The sequence below is a fragment of the Polypterus senegalus genome, chromosome 2, assembly GCF_016835505.1.
Source record: "Polypterus senegalus isolate Bchr_013 chromosome 2, ASM1683550v1, whole genome shotgun sequence".
NCBI lineage: Eukaryota > Metazoa > Chordata > Cladistia > Polypteriformes > Polypteridae > Polypterus > Polypterus senegalus.
The window spans coordinates 301,258,965-301,275,957 of record NC_053155.1 but is presented as its reverse complement, the minus strand read 5'-3'; the positions used below and the strand labels follow the sequence as shown (position 1 = coordinate 301,275,957).

Below are 16,993 nucleotides of genomic sequence, written 5' to 3'. Positions count from 1 at the left end.
ATATGCTTTATTTTTGAAGGCAAATATACTGAATCAATAGATGTTTTGCACACCACGATCAAATATTTGTTTTATTATGTGATGTATAAAACTGATTGCCAATGAAAAATATTACTTTGAAATATTTGAACAAGTTATAATTGAAACCATGTTACTGCTCAAATGATTTGCATTTTCTTTCAGGTGTTTGCCATCGGTACAAACTGTAGTGGCTGTCTTGGAATAGGAGATATTCAGAACACTATTGAGCCCAGGAAAGTAGATGCCTTGTGTGGGAAGAAGATCGTATCTCTGAGTTATGGAACAGGACCCCATGTGGTTATTGCTACTGCTGGTAAGAATGTAGTTTAAAATAAAAAATAACACACACAGCGTTCTTTTCTCTTTTTGTATATAATGATGTCAAGGCCAATTTTTGTATTGGTTGAAGTATGCTGAATTAGATAAAAATCCTGGCTACCAGGTCTCTTTGGCAGATTAGTAATTTCCTTGACAGTGGCATCAATTCCATTTTACGTTTTGTTTCACCTGGGGCGAGCACCTGTGTGTTCTTCATTAGGCTCTTAAGATTCTATCCATGCCAGCCTTTGAAGAGCTTGATTGCAAAGTCCAGCATCCTGGGAATACCCTTTGTAATTCCGTCATCTCAGTTCTGCCCCGTCTTCTTCCAGTTGACTTTGTTTTGTCACCCAATTTTCTTATAAAAAATGTTGCTTAAGCAATAAGTGCTTCATTAGCAAAAATGGACTCCTCGTTAAGAAACATCTAGGTTATTCTTCCACTTGGCTCTAGCTTTTTACATGCTTCTCTTACACTACCAAGTGGCGATACGCTGTCAATACACTCTCTTAATTTTGCTGAGGACTGAGTCATGAACTCATTTTTTCATTTCATTTTCACCCCCAAACTGCTCCCCAACTCTCTGTTTTCACTTTTCCGTCTGTTTTCTGAGGGCACTGTCACTTTGAAGAGGACAATTTTCTTTGCACCTGTAGGTCTAAAGATAATACCACACTCGCAGCTGGTTATCTCCCAACTCTAAAAATGTACTCTTCTTCTTGATGTCCGTTTTTATCCCAACTATATGCTGTTGCAAAAAAATGTTTTGTGTGTGTGTGTTGTTTTTTTGTTTTGTTTTTGCCTTTTTACTGTGAACTGTTCAAATGAGTAAATCAATAGACTTGGGTTATTTCTTTGAGCGTTTTCATACTGTGTAAAGTCCTGTTCTAGCTGCGTTAGTATCTGGTCTTGTTACCACCTGAATTTCCCATCTGACAGATCTGCTTAACAGGAATCCAGCACATGCCCCAGGCTAGCTTGCTTTTCAAGCAGGGTGTATGTCAGACTCTGTGCTGTGCCCCATGGATAGATGTTTTTGTGAGTCACTGATCATACATTGAACAATGCAGAAATTGCTCCAGATGTGAGCTTATTTACTCGGTGCATCTGGCTGCAGTGCTCTGACTTGCTGGCTGTCTTTGTTAGCCTCCATAACCTTCCTTGGTGCCACCCCTTCATTCTTTGGGCCAGCTCTACTCCAGCTAGACAGGATTTTACAGTCTAGATTTGACTTTCTTCGTAAAACTGACTCAAATATTTTAGTATATTGCAGTCCTCCTTCTACTTGTCTGGTTCTCATTTGTTATCATTTCAAGTTAACAACTATACCTTGTCATCTTTCTCTGTCTGTCACATCAGGGCTTGGCGTAACTTGATTCCTTTGAACTGTTGTACCACTGTTGTATTTTTTTGGTATTGCAGTTTGAATCGTACATTATAGACTGTAGTGGCGATGCTATGAAGTAAGGTGGGGGCTGAGTGACTGAGCGAGCGAGATCTCATCACTACTTATGGAGGCCATGGCATTCAAGTGGTTGTTGGTGTTAAACTGGCCCATTGTGTGCCAAGAAAGCATTCCCCACACCATTACACCACCAGCAGCGTAGACTGCTGAACCAAGGCAAGTTGGGTGCATGGATTCATTCTGTCGGCACCAAATTCTGAGCATATGTGTGCCTTACCAAAAATTCAGATTCATCAGATCATACAGTACTATGATTTTCCGGTGTTCAGGTTACATTTTTCCTGTCTGCAGCCATGCTTACTGTTTTTTGCTGACCGGAGTGGACCTGACGTGGCCTTCTGCTAATGTAGCCAATGCACCTCAACGTTCAATGTGTTGTGCATTCTGAGGTGCTTTTCTGGTCACCACAGTTGGTTATCTCAGTTACTGTAGCCTTTCTGTCAGCTCAAACTGGCTATTCTCCTTTGACATCTCTCATCAGCAATGTTTTCTGTCTGTAAAACCGTCTACAGTCCAACACGTCACTTGCGAGCTACCGGTAGCTCACAACCCCTTTCCAAGTAGCTCGTCAAAGGGTTAATGAATCCCACATAAATTTAAAAACTTGATTAGTCAAATTAGGGGTGGGCGATCTTTCCAAAAAATCATATCACGATCCTTTTAACACAAAATCTCAATCCACAATCTGAATTGCAATCTATCTTTTCAAAGTGGCGTACACTTAAGAGAATATCTGGACTCAAACTCATCAAGACCTAAGAAACACTTTATTTTAAAAATCAAACAAAGTTGAATTGTTCTCTCGTTCACTAGCTAAGCGAAGTTAAGGCACACGACGCCCCGAAGCTGGCTAGTCAGTGAGGAAGGCCCCTACCCCCAGCCTGTTGTGTGGATCTCGGTTTCGCGCAAATAAATCGGCACCACAGGCGAACTATGATACACAGCGAAATGAGCGACATCGCAAAATCAACCGGAATGTTCAAGCAAATTATAGAAAAAACCTGATCTAAATCCATTAAGTAGTTCTCTTATGAAAAACAGACAGACATTGGATTTTATATATTTTATATATTAGTAAACCTTCAAAACAATGTGCAGTTAAAATCTCATCAGCATTCTCGGCATTTCTGGAGCTTAGTAGAGCCTGCTAACTAGAAGAATCTTCCCCAAGCAGCTCTGAAAATGTCTGCTTTGTTTGGGTCTCCATACCTCTGTGAGTCTGCCATGAATGTCATGAAGTTAAGGTGCAGAACAAGACTGACAGACGAACATTGAAATGACTCCAGAAGAGTGAACCTAAGTGGCTCCACACCACCGTACCCCTGCCTCTCTTGATGACTCCATGCAGTGCCAGTCATCTGACTAACTAAAAAACACGTCACACATGTGAATAAAGTGAAACAGTGGCATGGAACAAAATGACAAATGAATAAGGAATATCTGTGGATTTGTTTTGTTTCGACAGCATTCATGTTTTAATTCCATAGTGTGAGACACACTAGAGAATGCATACAGACGTACAAAATGCACTTGCAGCTGAACTAAATATTTTTTGTGATGTTTTAATGCAAAATGTGAGTTGTGGATGCCAACATTTTGTAAATGTTCAGGCAAAATAAGTTTATTCAGTTTGTTTGGGTTGAAATAAGCTATGAGAATAAACGTTAGAAAACATGAGTAGCTCTCGGCCATTTTCATTTTGTAAAAGTAGCTCTCTTGAAGGTTGGAGACCCCTGGTCTACAGGGATGAAGGGTTTTGAGCAGAGTTAGGCCATGTTTGGCACCGATTTAATCAAGAGATGGCTTGCATTCATCACCTGAAAATCTAAGTGGAAGGTCCTGTTCCCTTTACTCTTCCACAGATGTTTATTTATAGAAGCACTTGTTCAGTTTGGAAACATGACCAATATTTCTATTGTGAGTAGAAAAGAATCGTTTCTATGATACAGTTAGGAAAATTGGTCATATTTGTAGCTTGCATGTAGGACAAGAAATATTTTGACAAGAAGTTATATGTTAGGGACAGTTCTTCAAAGGATGCAAAGAAATTGTTAATATACAAATCTGTTAATGTTCCCCCAATTCTGAGTATTTTGCTCACATTACATATTATTTAATTTATGAATGGTGTAAATACATGATTGTATTTTAACTGATAGTACATTCTGAATGGTGGATGAATTGATAAAAAATTTCTACTATGCTGGAAGCAAATGAATGGGTTTCTTTCTAAGAGATGAGGATGTCTTCTACACCCCTAAATTACAACCTATCCCAAACTGGTCACATTACTTTTCTTAGCATTTTCTTTGTTTCTAGGAATTTACGCTTCCATATTTCTTTAAAGCTGCCAGATATTTTCAGAACCTCACACTTTTGTACAGATGTATTTATCAGGTAAGTTAACTTGATCCAGTCTAACACGCTTCAGTGAATTGCTTGACGTCTGTGCCGTTATTCTCCTAAGGGCAAACAGCCTTGATAACTAACCAGATTTTTGGGGTAGTTTTGTTTGTTCTCTCTTCCTCCTGCCTTATAGTCCAGCTCAAGCCTTTTATAGGAAATATTTTAACTGACTCCAGATATGTTGCATCTGTTCTAATGTTTTGGAGAATTAATGGAAGTTCAGCAATAAAAATGATAACATTAACGGATTTTCAAGTTGTTTTATTATAGTGTGCATGGAATTATACAAAGACAAATTGTTTGGGCAATGGCTAGTCTAGCTGTTTTCACAGTGCTCTGGCCCAGCTTCAGTCCCCATGGGAAAACGTTTGCGTGCCTTCTCTCTTTTTGTGTTGTCTGTGTTGTACTCCAGATATGTTCAGTTAAGGTATATTGAGAAGTCCAAGTTGACCAACCATAATTAAGTGTTTATAAGAATTTCTGTGTTTGTAAGTATGGAAGACTTAAACTTACGTCTTCAAATACAGTATGCTAAGAAAATTAAGGTGTGAAGTCTAAGTGACAACTGCTTCCTTCACACTTCCAAGAAATAATAAATGCTGTTTGTAGAGTAATTGTTTTTGTTTCGTTTATAAACCTAATGTAATCTTTTGATATATTTTTTCATTTCTCTTTACAGTAAACAGAGCATAAATTGCTATTGTTTTCAAACTAAAAGCAAGTACCAGGTTCATCTGGCAAGATAGAACTGGTTACAGAGATAAAAGTATGATTTTGAATTTTGTGTATGAGGCGTAATCGGGTTTAAAATATTAACGTAGTAGTAAGTATTAATGCATTACCTCTTGTGGCAAAGGCGCTATATAGGCGTCGACCCGACACAGAATGACAGTGGTGGCACGTATAAAAATGAACCACAAAGTTTTAATTTTTATCTTCAGCTGTGGGGCATATCTTCCCCATGTCCCACACAGTCCCCAAAACACACTCTTCTTCCTCCACTCCTCCCAGGCAGCTTTGTCCTCCTCCTCCTCCTCCTCTTCCTCCTCCGCCCAACTCTGGCACCTCGAGTAGTGGCTGCAGGCTCTTCTTATAGCCCACCCGGAAGTGCTTCAGGTGATAATTAACCTAACTCAGGCTGCACTTCCGGGTGTGACACGGGCTCGTTAAGCTGTGCAGCTCCTCCTGGTGGTGGCCACGGAGTCCAACAAGGCTGAGCTCCGATGTTGCAGGCCTGTAGCTCCAATACAACCCGGAGGGCTGCCACCACGCGTTCCTGGGGACGTAGTGTGCATCCCATGGCTGCTCTCCCGGATCCAGTGTCAAAGGGGCGTCCCAGCTGTCCATCACACTCTCAAAGCCTTTTAATAATAATAATAATCCCTAATCGAAATGTGGATTGGAGGAAAGTGCTACACTGTTTAAATGTTTTTTTTCCATCACTGGTTAATTGTGATTATATTTAAAGGCTAGAATGTAGTGTATTCTGCCTGACCTTTCACTTCTGAAACTTACTTGTCATGCACATTCCTGATATGTTTGATTTAAGATTTTACTTGTATATTTCTACAAGTCCCAGTGCTCTTGTGGTTTGGCTCAGCACAAGATATTCTTTCATTTTGAATGTTTGGAGTCACCAGTTAATCAAACCTGTATATCTTTTCATGTATAGGAGAAAAACTGGATGCCTGAAGACAGACTGGTGCAGAAACAGGGAGAAGTCGCAGACTCCACACATTGAGCATTCAGACCAGGATTCAAATCCAGGAATCGCGGTATTCCAGTCATTTCATGTGTAGGAGAGAGAGAGTCAAAGACATAAATACTGTAAATCTTCAGCAAAGTGGTTTTCTCTGACAAGTTAGAGTTTTTTTTAGCACACAGGTCATGCTAGCTAGATCATACCCAGCTGTAGCTCAGTCATCTCTTTCTTGGTACTGCGGTGACTCCATGCCACTACTCTCCCAAACCTGAAATGGCTTAGTGAATTTGTCTTTGACATTCTGTATCCATTATTCACGTACACCTTTAAATCCAGATTCAGTGTTTCCCCTGTGGAATTTTTATTAGTGGTGGATTGATTTCTTCCGGAGAGGTGACTCTAGTACATTAAAATTGTAGTGATAATTTAGTTAAGTAATGCAAACAATATCTTTTTTATAAAAGGAACATAAAAAGAAAAGGAATACATACGAGTTTTAAATGTAATTTGAATAAAAACATACCCCCAAAAAAGGCATACAAATTTTAAATTAAATCCCATTCACAGAAGGCTTGCCCAGAAAAAAGGTATACATATTTTTAACAAGTTAATTAAAACTAGGCAATTATAATACATTTTATTTATATAGCGCCTTTCCCATGCTCAAGGCACTTACAGAATATAAGAAAGAACGGCAGGGTATACATTATATAGCATTGTACAAACCAAATAAATAAATAAAGAAGATCAAAACAGTAAATTCAGAGAAAGCCTAACAGACAACAGAATTGATGGTCTAGCACACACACACACACACACACACACACACACAGGTTACATGAGCATCTTGACAGAGAGGTAAACTGAGAGAAGGGGAATGAAGTCAAGTAGAGCTAAAAGCCTTCCTGAACAGATGAGTTTTGAGTTGTTTTTTAAAAGAATTCATGGAGTCAGCTGACCTGATTCATTTCGGTAGGTCATTCCAGAGTCTGGGCACTCGCTATACAGCTGAAGGCCCTGCTGTCACCCATGGAGTGTAGATTAGTGTTGGGCACAACAAGATGGCCAGAATCAGAGGACCTTAGTGGATGGGCAGGCACATAGTGATGGAGAAGGTCACTGATGTAGTTTGGCGCAAGGTTATTTAAGGCTTTGTAGGTTATTAGTAGGATTTTATATTCGATTCTGTAAGACACGGGGAGCCAGTGAAGACGGACCAGGATGGATGTGATGTGCTCGCTGCTGCTGGTTCGAGTGAGGACTCTTGCAGCTGAGTTTTGAATAAGCTGGAGCTGTGATATAAGATTAGAAGGGGCACCTGCCAGCAGCGAGTTACAATAATCTATGCGGGATGTGACCAAAGCATGGACAAGTTTCTCAGCATTAGAAAAGGAGAGGAAGGAGCGAACACGGGATATGTTACGGAGGTGAAAGTAAGAAAGTTAGGTAGGAGGTCAGAGCACAGTTGTTTGATTTGCATCATAAGTTCAATTATTAAAAGAGGGTAGGAATTGCTGGAATTCATTTTGCTTTTGGGGTGAGGGAAGATCATGTCAATCATGAAGAATCCACTGCATCCACTTAACAGGGCGGTATGACCAAAATTCTATATCACGGTATTTTTCTAAATTATCCCGGTTTCACAGTATTCAACGGTGTTTTTTTCCCCATGCATGAGTGGATGTTTACCACATTTTCCACTGCAATTACTGGCTAAGAATAACCTATTCCACTGTCAAGAGTATTGTACATTGTACAAAAAAAAAAACGTTTTAATGTGCACACAAGTATTAATACAGTTTTGCATTGCCCCATAAAGCGATAGTTTTCAAGGGGGTGGCACTAATGGAGACGGTATCACATTGCATGACAGATGCAGTCAAAATATAGAACCTTTTTACTGAACAAATTTTGCAAAAACAAACTATAATTTTGACAACATATTTTCAACCATACAAAGAGGCATTTAGACTTAGTAAAATATCCAGAAGTGTTTGTCAAAAATTGTATTGCACCGAATATTTCTTAGAAAAGGAATAAATAGTAAATATTTTTTGCTTTAATGCATTTCACCATGAAAATTATATTAAGTATTTATCTTAGCATTCTAAATGTTCAGAGAGCAGGAAGATCATGAAGTGAATGGATTCTGTGCGGCGATCGCTGCCGGTGCCTCCTCTTAGTGCAAGAAGAAGTCAGTTTAAGAATCACTTAACACAAAGCATTTAATGTGCTATATGACTTATGACGGGGTTTGAGAAAATCTAGTAAATTAAATATTCATTTTACGATGACGTTTATTTTACAATGGTCTACTTTAATGACAAATTGCGAGAATAAAGTCAACATGTCGTCACACTATTACACAGTACCCAGGTACTTTACACTGTATTGAAAACAAATAAAACAAGTACAACTTGGCTTGCAGTATTATCCAGCAGTATAGAAACAGTATTTACACATCTGACCTTTTAAAACTAAAGTTATCTCCAGGCGACGGACGTGACTCCTTTTTTTCGGCAAAAGTTCTTCTGTTCATCATGTTCAACTTTGCTTTTAGTTCAGTTTCGGAATGCTCTCTGTCCATTTTCACCACGCGGCATACTATGCTACCGCCCACTATTTAGCAGTGTAGCAGTGAAAAAGGTCCCCACTTGAACAGTTTCCTGCTGCGCCACGTTCCGAACGTCGTTTAGGCTATTTAAACCGGTGTTGCAGTATAAGAAAAATCCATATCATAAAAAAAATAAAAAACGGTTTTCGGTATGAACCGGTATACCGCCCAGCACTACTATAGAGTAGATTATGCTTTTCATAGTTCTCATTATTTAAGAGTGCTTGAGTAATGCATGGTACATAAAGCAGAGGTGTATGAAAACCCAAAGGTCATGAATGTTATAGAGTGACCAAAACATATTGAGACTGTATGTGAATCCTGAGGAAGACTGCTGGGCTCATGCTCTGTAAAAGGGTGAGATGCACAGTAATATGAGAAAATGTCAATGTAGCGACTTCTTCAGACCAGGAGGTGCCTACTGAGGCGCTTTGGGCATGTAGCTATGATATTCCTGGACATCTTTCTTGGGTGTTGTGGAAAGGCATAGCCTGTAAGGAGACAACCGTGGGGAGATTCTGGACACTGGGGGGATTATAACACAGTTGGCTTGAGAGTGTCTGGAAATTCCCCGGGTAGGAGTTGGAAGTTGTAGAGGGTAGGGTGCCCTTGCCTGTCTTGCTCAACTTGTTGCGACTGCAGTTGTCTTCAGGATACTGTATGTGGAGTTAGAGTGGAGTGATAGTGAAGGAATAGTAAATCAAAGAGGCAAGGATGACATTTAATTTTGTTGCATTAATTACAATTTTTGTTTCTTAAAGCAACAGAAAAAAGTTTAAACTTGGAGCAGCAAAAGTGAACATGCAACTGAAGGTATACAGTGCAGACAAATAAGCAGTCTGATCTGATTTTTGTATTGCAATGGCAGCACATTTTAATTAGAACATTTATTTTTGTGGAGCAGTGATTTATAAAAGTTGTTAAATTAATAAACATTAAGCTCTTTGAAATTGTGTACCCTACTTCTAATATCTGTTGTGTATGTATGTTTTTTCTTTTTTCATAGAGGGAGAGGTGTATGCCTGGGGACATAATGGATATAGTCAGTTAGGAAATGGAACTACAAACCAAGGACTGGCACCTGCTCAAGTGTCCACTAATCTACTGAACAAGAAGGTTACTCAGGTGGCCTGTGGCTCTCACCACACTATCGCCTTAACACAGGATGGAGAGGTAAGCTTCACCATATTCGTGTTATGATTCAGACACTTCCTTAAAACAATTACTGGTTTGATTGGGTCTGTTTAACACACATTACCTTCAGTATTGTGTTTAGAGTAAAACATTATACATAATTTACAAGATACATTAAATAATTAGTTTTATGAAGTGTTTACAAGTATACAAGTATAGTAGAAAATATTCAAGACATATTAAACAATTTCGAATTATAGAAGTGGTGTACTTTTTTAAATATTAAAGAACCTAAACCAAAATAGCATCACCAGACAAAATATACAATGGAGTCATCGGAAAAGAGAGTGATTCCATATATAGTACCTATAACATCGTCTACTCCAAAATGTTCACAAATTGGAGAAATTTATATTGAAGAGAGAGTAGCTAGATTTGTAAAATTATATACAAATAGGGGTGTCCGACTGGGCTGCCACTAACATTGCCTTTTGCTTGCTTTTTGTCCAGATCTATAAATCCAGCTATCTGAAATTACAGATAAAACTTTAGACTGATGTCACATTACACAACTTATAGACATGAGGTTATGTCACATTTTCCAGCTGTAGTTGCTGATCTTGTCACCAGACCATGTCAAGTTAAATTATTGAAAATCACTGCCCATGTCACATTTTCTGACCGATTATCGATCTTCCAGCACAGTCGTGCTTACCCCTTTTCTGACTCCAATAGCATGCAGCCTGACAGGTTACCAGGTACAGTAACTTCAGTTGCAATCTCTGTCTTTTATTTTTCTTTTTTTCCTTTCTGTCATGGTACATAAAACACATGACTTCAGAAAGATGAGTTTCTCTTCTGCTTGTGAGGTCTCAAAACACCCATGTTCTTTATTCTTGGTCTGCATTATATGCACTGTACTGCCCGATGAGCATGCACTGCTTCTTAGCTCTCATGCCCACTGAGCCCAGCCCTATAGTGTGATTTTGTAGGACCGAGTCATGGGCTCATTGTGATGAGTCACTAACTGTGTCACATAATGCGATTGGCTTCACGGGAGTGTGCCACCGACTGACTGCCTCTGACTCTAAGAATATGTAAATGTAGGTTACGACCTAAAATTTCTTTATGATTTTAAGTCTACTGATTTTGTGCTTTTACTTTTGACAGCATATTTTGTTTTCTGTTTTCAAACACTGCGGTGGGCTGGCACCTTGTCTGGCGTTTGTTTCCTGCCTTGTGCCCTGGAATTGGCTCCAGCAGACCCCCGTGACCCTGTAGTTAGGATATAGCGGGTTAGATAATAGATGGATGGATGTTTTCAAACATTGGATGGATCTCTGGTTTAGAACTTTACATTGTATTTCTAACTGTGTTTCTTCAAACATTTCTACCAGCATTCTGTTTCTTTGTATTCATTGCAGATAAAAAGTAAAATTGCAGGCATGAAAATGGAGGTACTTTTAAGTTTAGGACTAACCTACTATACTTGCTCTGCATATATATTTTCCATTATCATTTTTAAACAGAAGTGCATAGCTTCAATAAAAATATAGATTAACACATTTTCATCTTCTTACTAGGGGGCTTCGCCCCCTGCTCACTTCGCTCGCCAACCCCCATGTTTGGTTTTCCGGATACACACTTGTAAGATTTTTTTTTTTCTTTGAATTTTCTTTGCTATTTCATTAGTTTCACTTTTATTTCAGAACCTTTTTAAAAACAATATTTGGAATCTTTCGTGTCCCAATATGCTGAATCTTTTAAATGAGCTCCGTGAGACATGTGTTTAATGACTTTGTACCATAATTCAGGATAGGTTTCTGTGTTTGGAATTTCGGCACAGACAAAATGATCCACATCATCAGCAGTTAATAATTTTTTTCCCCAAAGTAACCAATAAATGCATGTGAGTTAAACCCCGTTTTTGAAATTCTGTGACTTAAACAAAAGCTGTGACCTTTTGTTTGCATCAATGCGATTTGTGCTATCTGTTTTTTGATACTGTAGTGACTGACGTAATAAAGTGTCACAGAAGTTCTACTTTAACAATCGCCGACTGCGTAACCCCAAACACAACTTTCTAGCACCCTCTCCAACCCCTCCTCCCAGGGGTCTCGCCTCCCCCTTACCGCATCAATCAGCACCCAGCTACCAGTCTGCCGTGCTGCACTCTGCCCTCCCTCGATCGGACCTAACAGTCACTTAAAACAAAAAAGGCTTCAGCTTGGCTGGGACGCTACAATACTTTTGACTGTTACTGCTTTCATATTCTGTACCTTTCTCTGCATACGTTTTGCGCCTTGGGTCTCTTTTCTCCTTGCTGCTCTTTCTTCTTTGCTGAGAGCACAGGATCTGTGTGTGCCACGTGACTTTACATGACTGAATGTTTTGCTGGCTCTCCGTGCTCTTATTTGATAAGAAGGGTATGTCTTGCAAGAATCTTACGTCCCACATCCCCACAAGACTGCCCTGGGACAATCTCTTGGCACCAAGTCTCATGTTTACGGTCCCCGCGAGATGCTGCGTGGCTGGTCTTTTTTGTCTCGCGGGTCTTTAAAATGTCTTTTGATAACTGCCGAGAAGATCACGTATCGTCGCCTTGCTTTTCCATTCCAGGATTTTTTTTTATATATAGAGAGATATTTAAACTGTGTCTCTTGCCACAATTAGACCTTCAATTATATACTTTCAACACAAAATGTTTTGTGCTTACAGGTTTATGCTTGGGGTTACAATAATTCTGGACAGGTTGGATCAGGGTCCAATGCAAACCAGCCAACTCCTAGAAGAGTGAGCAGCTGCTTGCAAAATAAAGTTGCAGTAAATATTGCTTGTGGACAGTTGTGCTCCATGGCTGTACTGGATAACGGAGAGGTAAGAGAATGTTGAGTCTGTAATCTGGTGTTACTGGTGTTTGTTGTGTGTTTTATTTCTCCCCCAAGTGGCGGAGTGGGGCATGAGTTACTAAACATAATACATGGACAGTGTATATGGCGCCGTATCATACTAGAACCACAAACTGTAGAAATGGTTGATGACATATGCCGCATTCAGCAAGATTTCTGCTATAGTTTGATGATCATATTATTTATTCTTCTCAGAATGGATTCTCTTGTTATATTTATTGGAATTAAACAGTGGCACTCTTTGTTTATTTAAAGTATTGTGTAACAATTTCTTCATGATTATTTTAGTCTGTACCCTTTGACGCATGCAAATAGAGCTGATAGTGCATCTTTTTTTTTTTTTTTTTTGCACACCACAAATACACATTATTATCAACGTTTATCATTTTTGCCAATAGTCAGCTGTGGTTATCATTTCTGACAAGCAAAAGGTAAGACTCTAAGATCTGATAATCATAAATAAGCACAAGCTGTGAGGTTTATGAACTAGAATTCACCTTTAGAGTTTCCTGCAGTAACTCGATGAACACATGCAAGTGTGTTTTTGTTAAACGAATTGTTTGGAGACTGTTGTAATGATAATTACTGTTGTCCTTTTGTAGCTTTTGCTATTGAGGTGTTAGTTGTATGACCCTGGCCAGGTTTAATACCATGTGCAAAGAGATTCAAGATATTTTTTAGGGTCTGTGCTCAGCAGGGAGACACTAAAAGTAATCTGGTGATAATGATGAATTCTTTAACATATTCTGGGTTTGCTGAAATTAGATGGTTGTCACCCATAACTTTGTCCTCAAACCCCCCACATTACTGGACATCTTTTGGGGAGAGACCTATATTTTATTCATCTAATCTGACCATCTCTAATCAAGTCTTCCTTGGCCTTCCTCTTAAAAGAATTTCTATTAGTTTTATGTCAGAACTAAATTTGCTGGATAAACTACTTGCTCTGGTAAACCTTGTAGACTGCTCAGTATCTTGATTATTTCTTCTACTTACAGGCATATGGTTGGGGCTATAATTGTAATGGACAGCTTGGATTAGGAAACAACAGCAATCAACAGACTCCATGCAGAATAGCAGCTTTGCAAGGTGTAAATGTTGTGCAGGTAATTCTATATTATTTCACTTCTTTAAGATGCATAATTTGAAATACAAGTGAAATCTGGTCATTACCCTTGAGTATACACACTGTCTTTCTGAAAACCATCTTCGAGATCAGTAACAGCTAGGTATGGAGTTCATGAGCAGGTCCTCTTTTGACCTTATTATTAAATCAACAAAAATATTGTGAATTTTTTCTTCATGCAAAACATTTTATTTAAGAAAAATTTTTGTTTGCTTTATGCATAGAGGGCTAGCCACCCCTTCCTTTAATCACTTAACAGAATGCACATTTGAATTTGAATCTTTTTATCTTTCCTTAAGCACGTGCACACTGCTGAAACTTGAGAACAAATGCTTTTTTGGTTGACATGACTGTATATTTGAATGGATGTGTTTACTGAAGTGATACATAATCTCTGTCTAATCACCATTTTTATTTTACCTATTTCATTTACTCTTAAACTGGACTCTTATTGCTTCTAATGGGATATGTCCTGCTGTCTACACTTTTTAATAGCAGTGCAAATGACTGTCCACTCTAGAAAGCCATGCATCGGCTTGGAAGTCTACAGGTGCCTGAAGTTAATAGACGAACAAATTCAGATAGAAGAACAGATCAAGCCATTATGGTGTGAAGTTTTGAGAATTTAGAAAATAAGTGTCATAAGTATATTGTGACAAAAAAGAGTGGTGCTGAAAATTGTAAAAGTAAGGCCTGTCCAATATCTGTTCTGTATGATATTTTTAACCTGTTGGTCTAGAAGACTACAGTTGGAGGGTAGTGCCTGCTTGTCCAGCACCTTAAGCTTATGTCAGGTAGTTTAAAGAGTAGGTACAGTAGCTGGCTTGGGTTGCATTAAAGGATTAAATAGACCTGACCAGATTTTCTTTCGGGCTTTACACGGGGCATGGCATTCTTATGGGTTCTCCATGCCAGATGGAGTTTTCGCTTTCCTGTCCTCCATGGTCATTTGATATATTTTATCAAATTGGACTCTGACCATTAGAAGCTTGCAAACTACCTAATTCGAATCGTAATTTAATTTGTGTGTACCTTCAATGGGTATTCATTAGTTTGTACCATTTTAATTGTTTTTGTCATTTGCCTGTAATTATTTGTATTATATTTGAGCTACACCTCTGATATATATATATATACAGGTAGTGCCCATGTTACAGACATCCAACCTACAACTTACGAATGGGTCTACAGCTGCGACGCATGCGCCTCAGTAACTACCACTCCGTCATCTTCGGCCTGGGGACGCTGCAAGCGGTGGCTGTAGGGGGGGGGAGGGGCGATTTCGCTGCTCGCGCAGTGTAGTGTCCCTCAGGTGGCTCCCGCTGGCAAGCGATGAACTGTGGTCCATAGTCATCAGGGCCACAGCTATCGCTTGCGTGCAGGACGGAGGTTTGATGGGGCTGTTCATTGCAAGCGGTAACCTGGATGTGGCTGAATGGAGGCCATTGAGGGTGAACGTGGCGGCAGGGGGTAGCATTGTAGTGTGCTTTGGGTGGCTGTCTGTTGAATGGGGGCAGTGCTGGGTGATTCACTACTTGCCTTTGGCTGCACCATGGTTGCAGGCAGCACACTGTAGTGGAGGTGACTGCCTGCTTGCTTGTACCTTTACGCACATAGCAGGAAGTTGTCTCTCGTCAGTACACCAGACGTGTTGACGATGGGTGCCTTCCTGCTGTGATTGCGTGTACAGTGCTGTGCAGAAGAGCTCATCTTAACCTTTTGTCTTCACCTTTCAACAATGTCTCTGAAACACAAATCTGATGCACGTGTTGCTGATACAGTAAAGAAGAGAAAAACCATCACCATGGAAAATAAAGTAGAAATAATAAAAAGGTCAGAGAGAGGTGAAACTCCATCAGTCATTGGCAGAGCACTTGGTTAGTGTCGGTCAACAATAGCATTTATTAAAATAATGTTCCTGTTCCAACTTACATACAAATTCAACTTAAGTACAAACCTACAGTCCCTATCTCGTACCTAACCTGGAGACTGCCTGTTCGTATATATATATATATATATATATATATATATATATATATATATATTGTTGTTGATGTTGTAATGTGCACTTCTAAAATGGAGTTAAATGTTGTCCAGAGTGGACAACGCTGAAAGTGAACAGAGTAAGAGAAAAATGGGTTACGCATGCTGGTCAACATGAAATTTTATGTTCTAGGTGTGGCTTTTAAACAATGTTAGGTGAGGACTGTATTAGCAGATGTGCTGGAAACATTCTGAATTGTTCCTCGCCAAGTAAATATTTTCTAGTATCAATAGATTAGGCTTTCTCTCGCTGATCAAAGTGGAATGTTGACAGTTACGATTTTAACATACTCATCGAGCAGGGCCGCAGTACAGAAAGGTAAAAGCTGAAGTTATGGCTGCAACATGACCAAGCTAGGAACTGCAAGTGCTTAAAGACACCTCTCACAGACAGGGTCTAATATTTTGGCACTCTTAGTTCAGAAAGATGTATGCATTGTACAGTTTAAGTGAATTTGACAACAGTCATGACTCGGTTAACAATGTCCAGACCAAACATTGTCACAGTTTAATGACGGAGCTTCCTTTGATATATAATAAATGAAATGACACAGAGGCATGTCCCTGTGTACTGCTGGTGTAGGCTGCACACGGAATGCAGTGATACAGAGGCCAAAGTCATCTTGGCAAAAATGAGATTAGACACTGAGACATTCCCTTGCCCCCTTAATACATCAACTCGCTTAACAATTAAATCGACTAAAGACACTCTGGTTGGAACCATAATGTCGTCATTAAGTAAGACACGACTGAATATCTTTCATAAATTATGGATATAAATGGAGTTGTAGTAACATTTAAACTCCTCTTTCACTTTTTGCGTTTCTGCTTTCTTTGCAGTACTCCAAGTTGTTTTTCTACTCTCACCTCAGGTTTCTCTGTAATGAATTCTGTCTGGTGGCCCGTTTATTAGAATGTTCCTTCTTATACTTTTGATAGTTTTGGAAGGTAAAGTTAAAGGTTTGCTAAATCCAAGAGATAACTGAAGTGCAAGGTGATTTGCACCATCTTACAGTCTCACTTCCTTGCTTCCAGTACTGTGACTCCGAGCCTGTTTAGGCTAGAAACTCTCTTTCATGGCACATGTTATGTTCAAATTGGCCTTTTGTTTACCTGATTTTGTTGGTCTCTGTGTTTTGCTACAGCCTGGACTGGCAGTGTGGCATGATGGGTAAAAAGGTGAACTGCAGACCACAAGACTGGTGGTTTGTTCCTTTTTCCATTGTGTTGTACAACCTTGAGAAAATCAGTTAAA

General features: G+C 39.3%; 1 protein-coding gene across 1 annotated transcript in view; it reads left to right on the top strand.

Annotated features, from left to right (window-relative positions):
- Positions 1-16,993, top strand: part of rcbtb2 (regulator of chromosome condensation (RCC1) and BTB (POZ) domain containing protein 2) — an 82,564-nt gene that overhangs the window by 26,237 nt on the left and 39,334 nt on the right. Inside the window, exons 3-6 of the mRNA XM_039745855.1 lie at positions 184-334; positions 9,533-9,699; positions 12,379-12,537; positions 13,568-13,675. Coding sequence (XP_039601789.1) covers positions 184-334; positions 9,533-9,699; positions 12,379-12,537; positions 13,568-13,675 — 585 coding nt within the window. The remainder of the gene's footprint in view (positions 1-183; positions 335-9,532; positions 9,700-12,378; positions 12,538-13,567; positions 13,676-16,993) is intronic.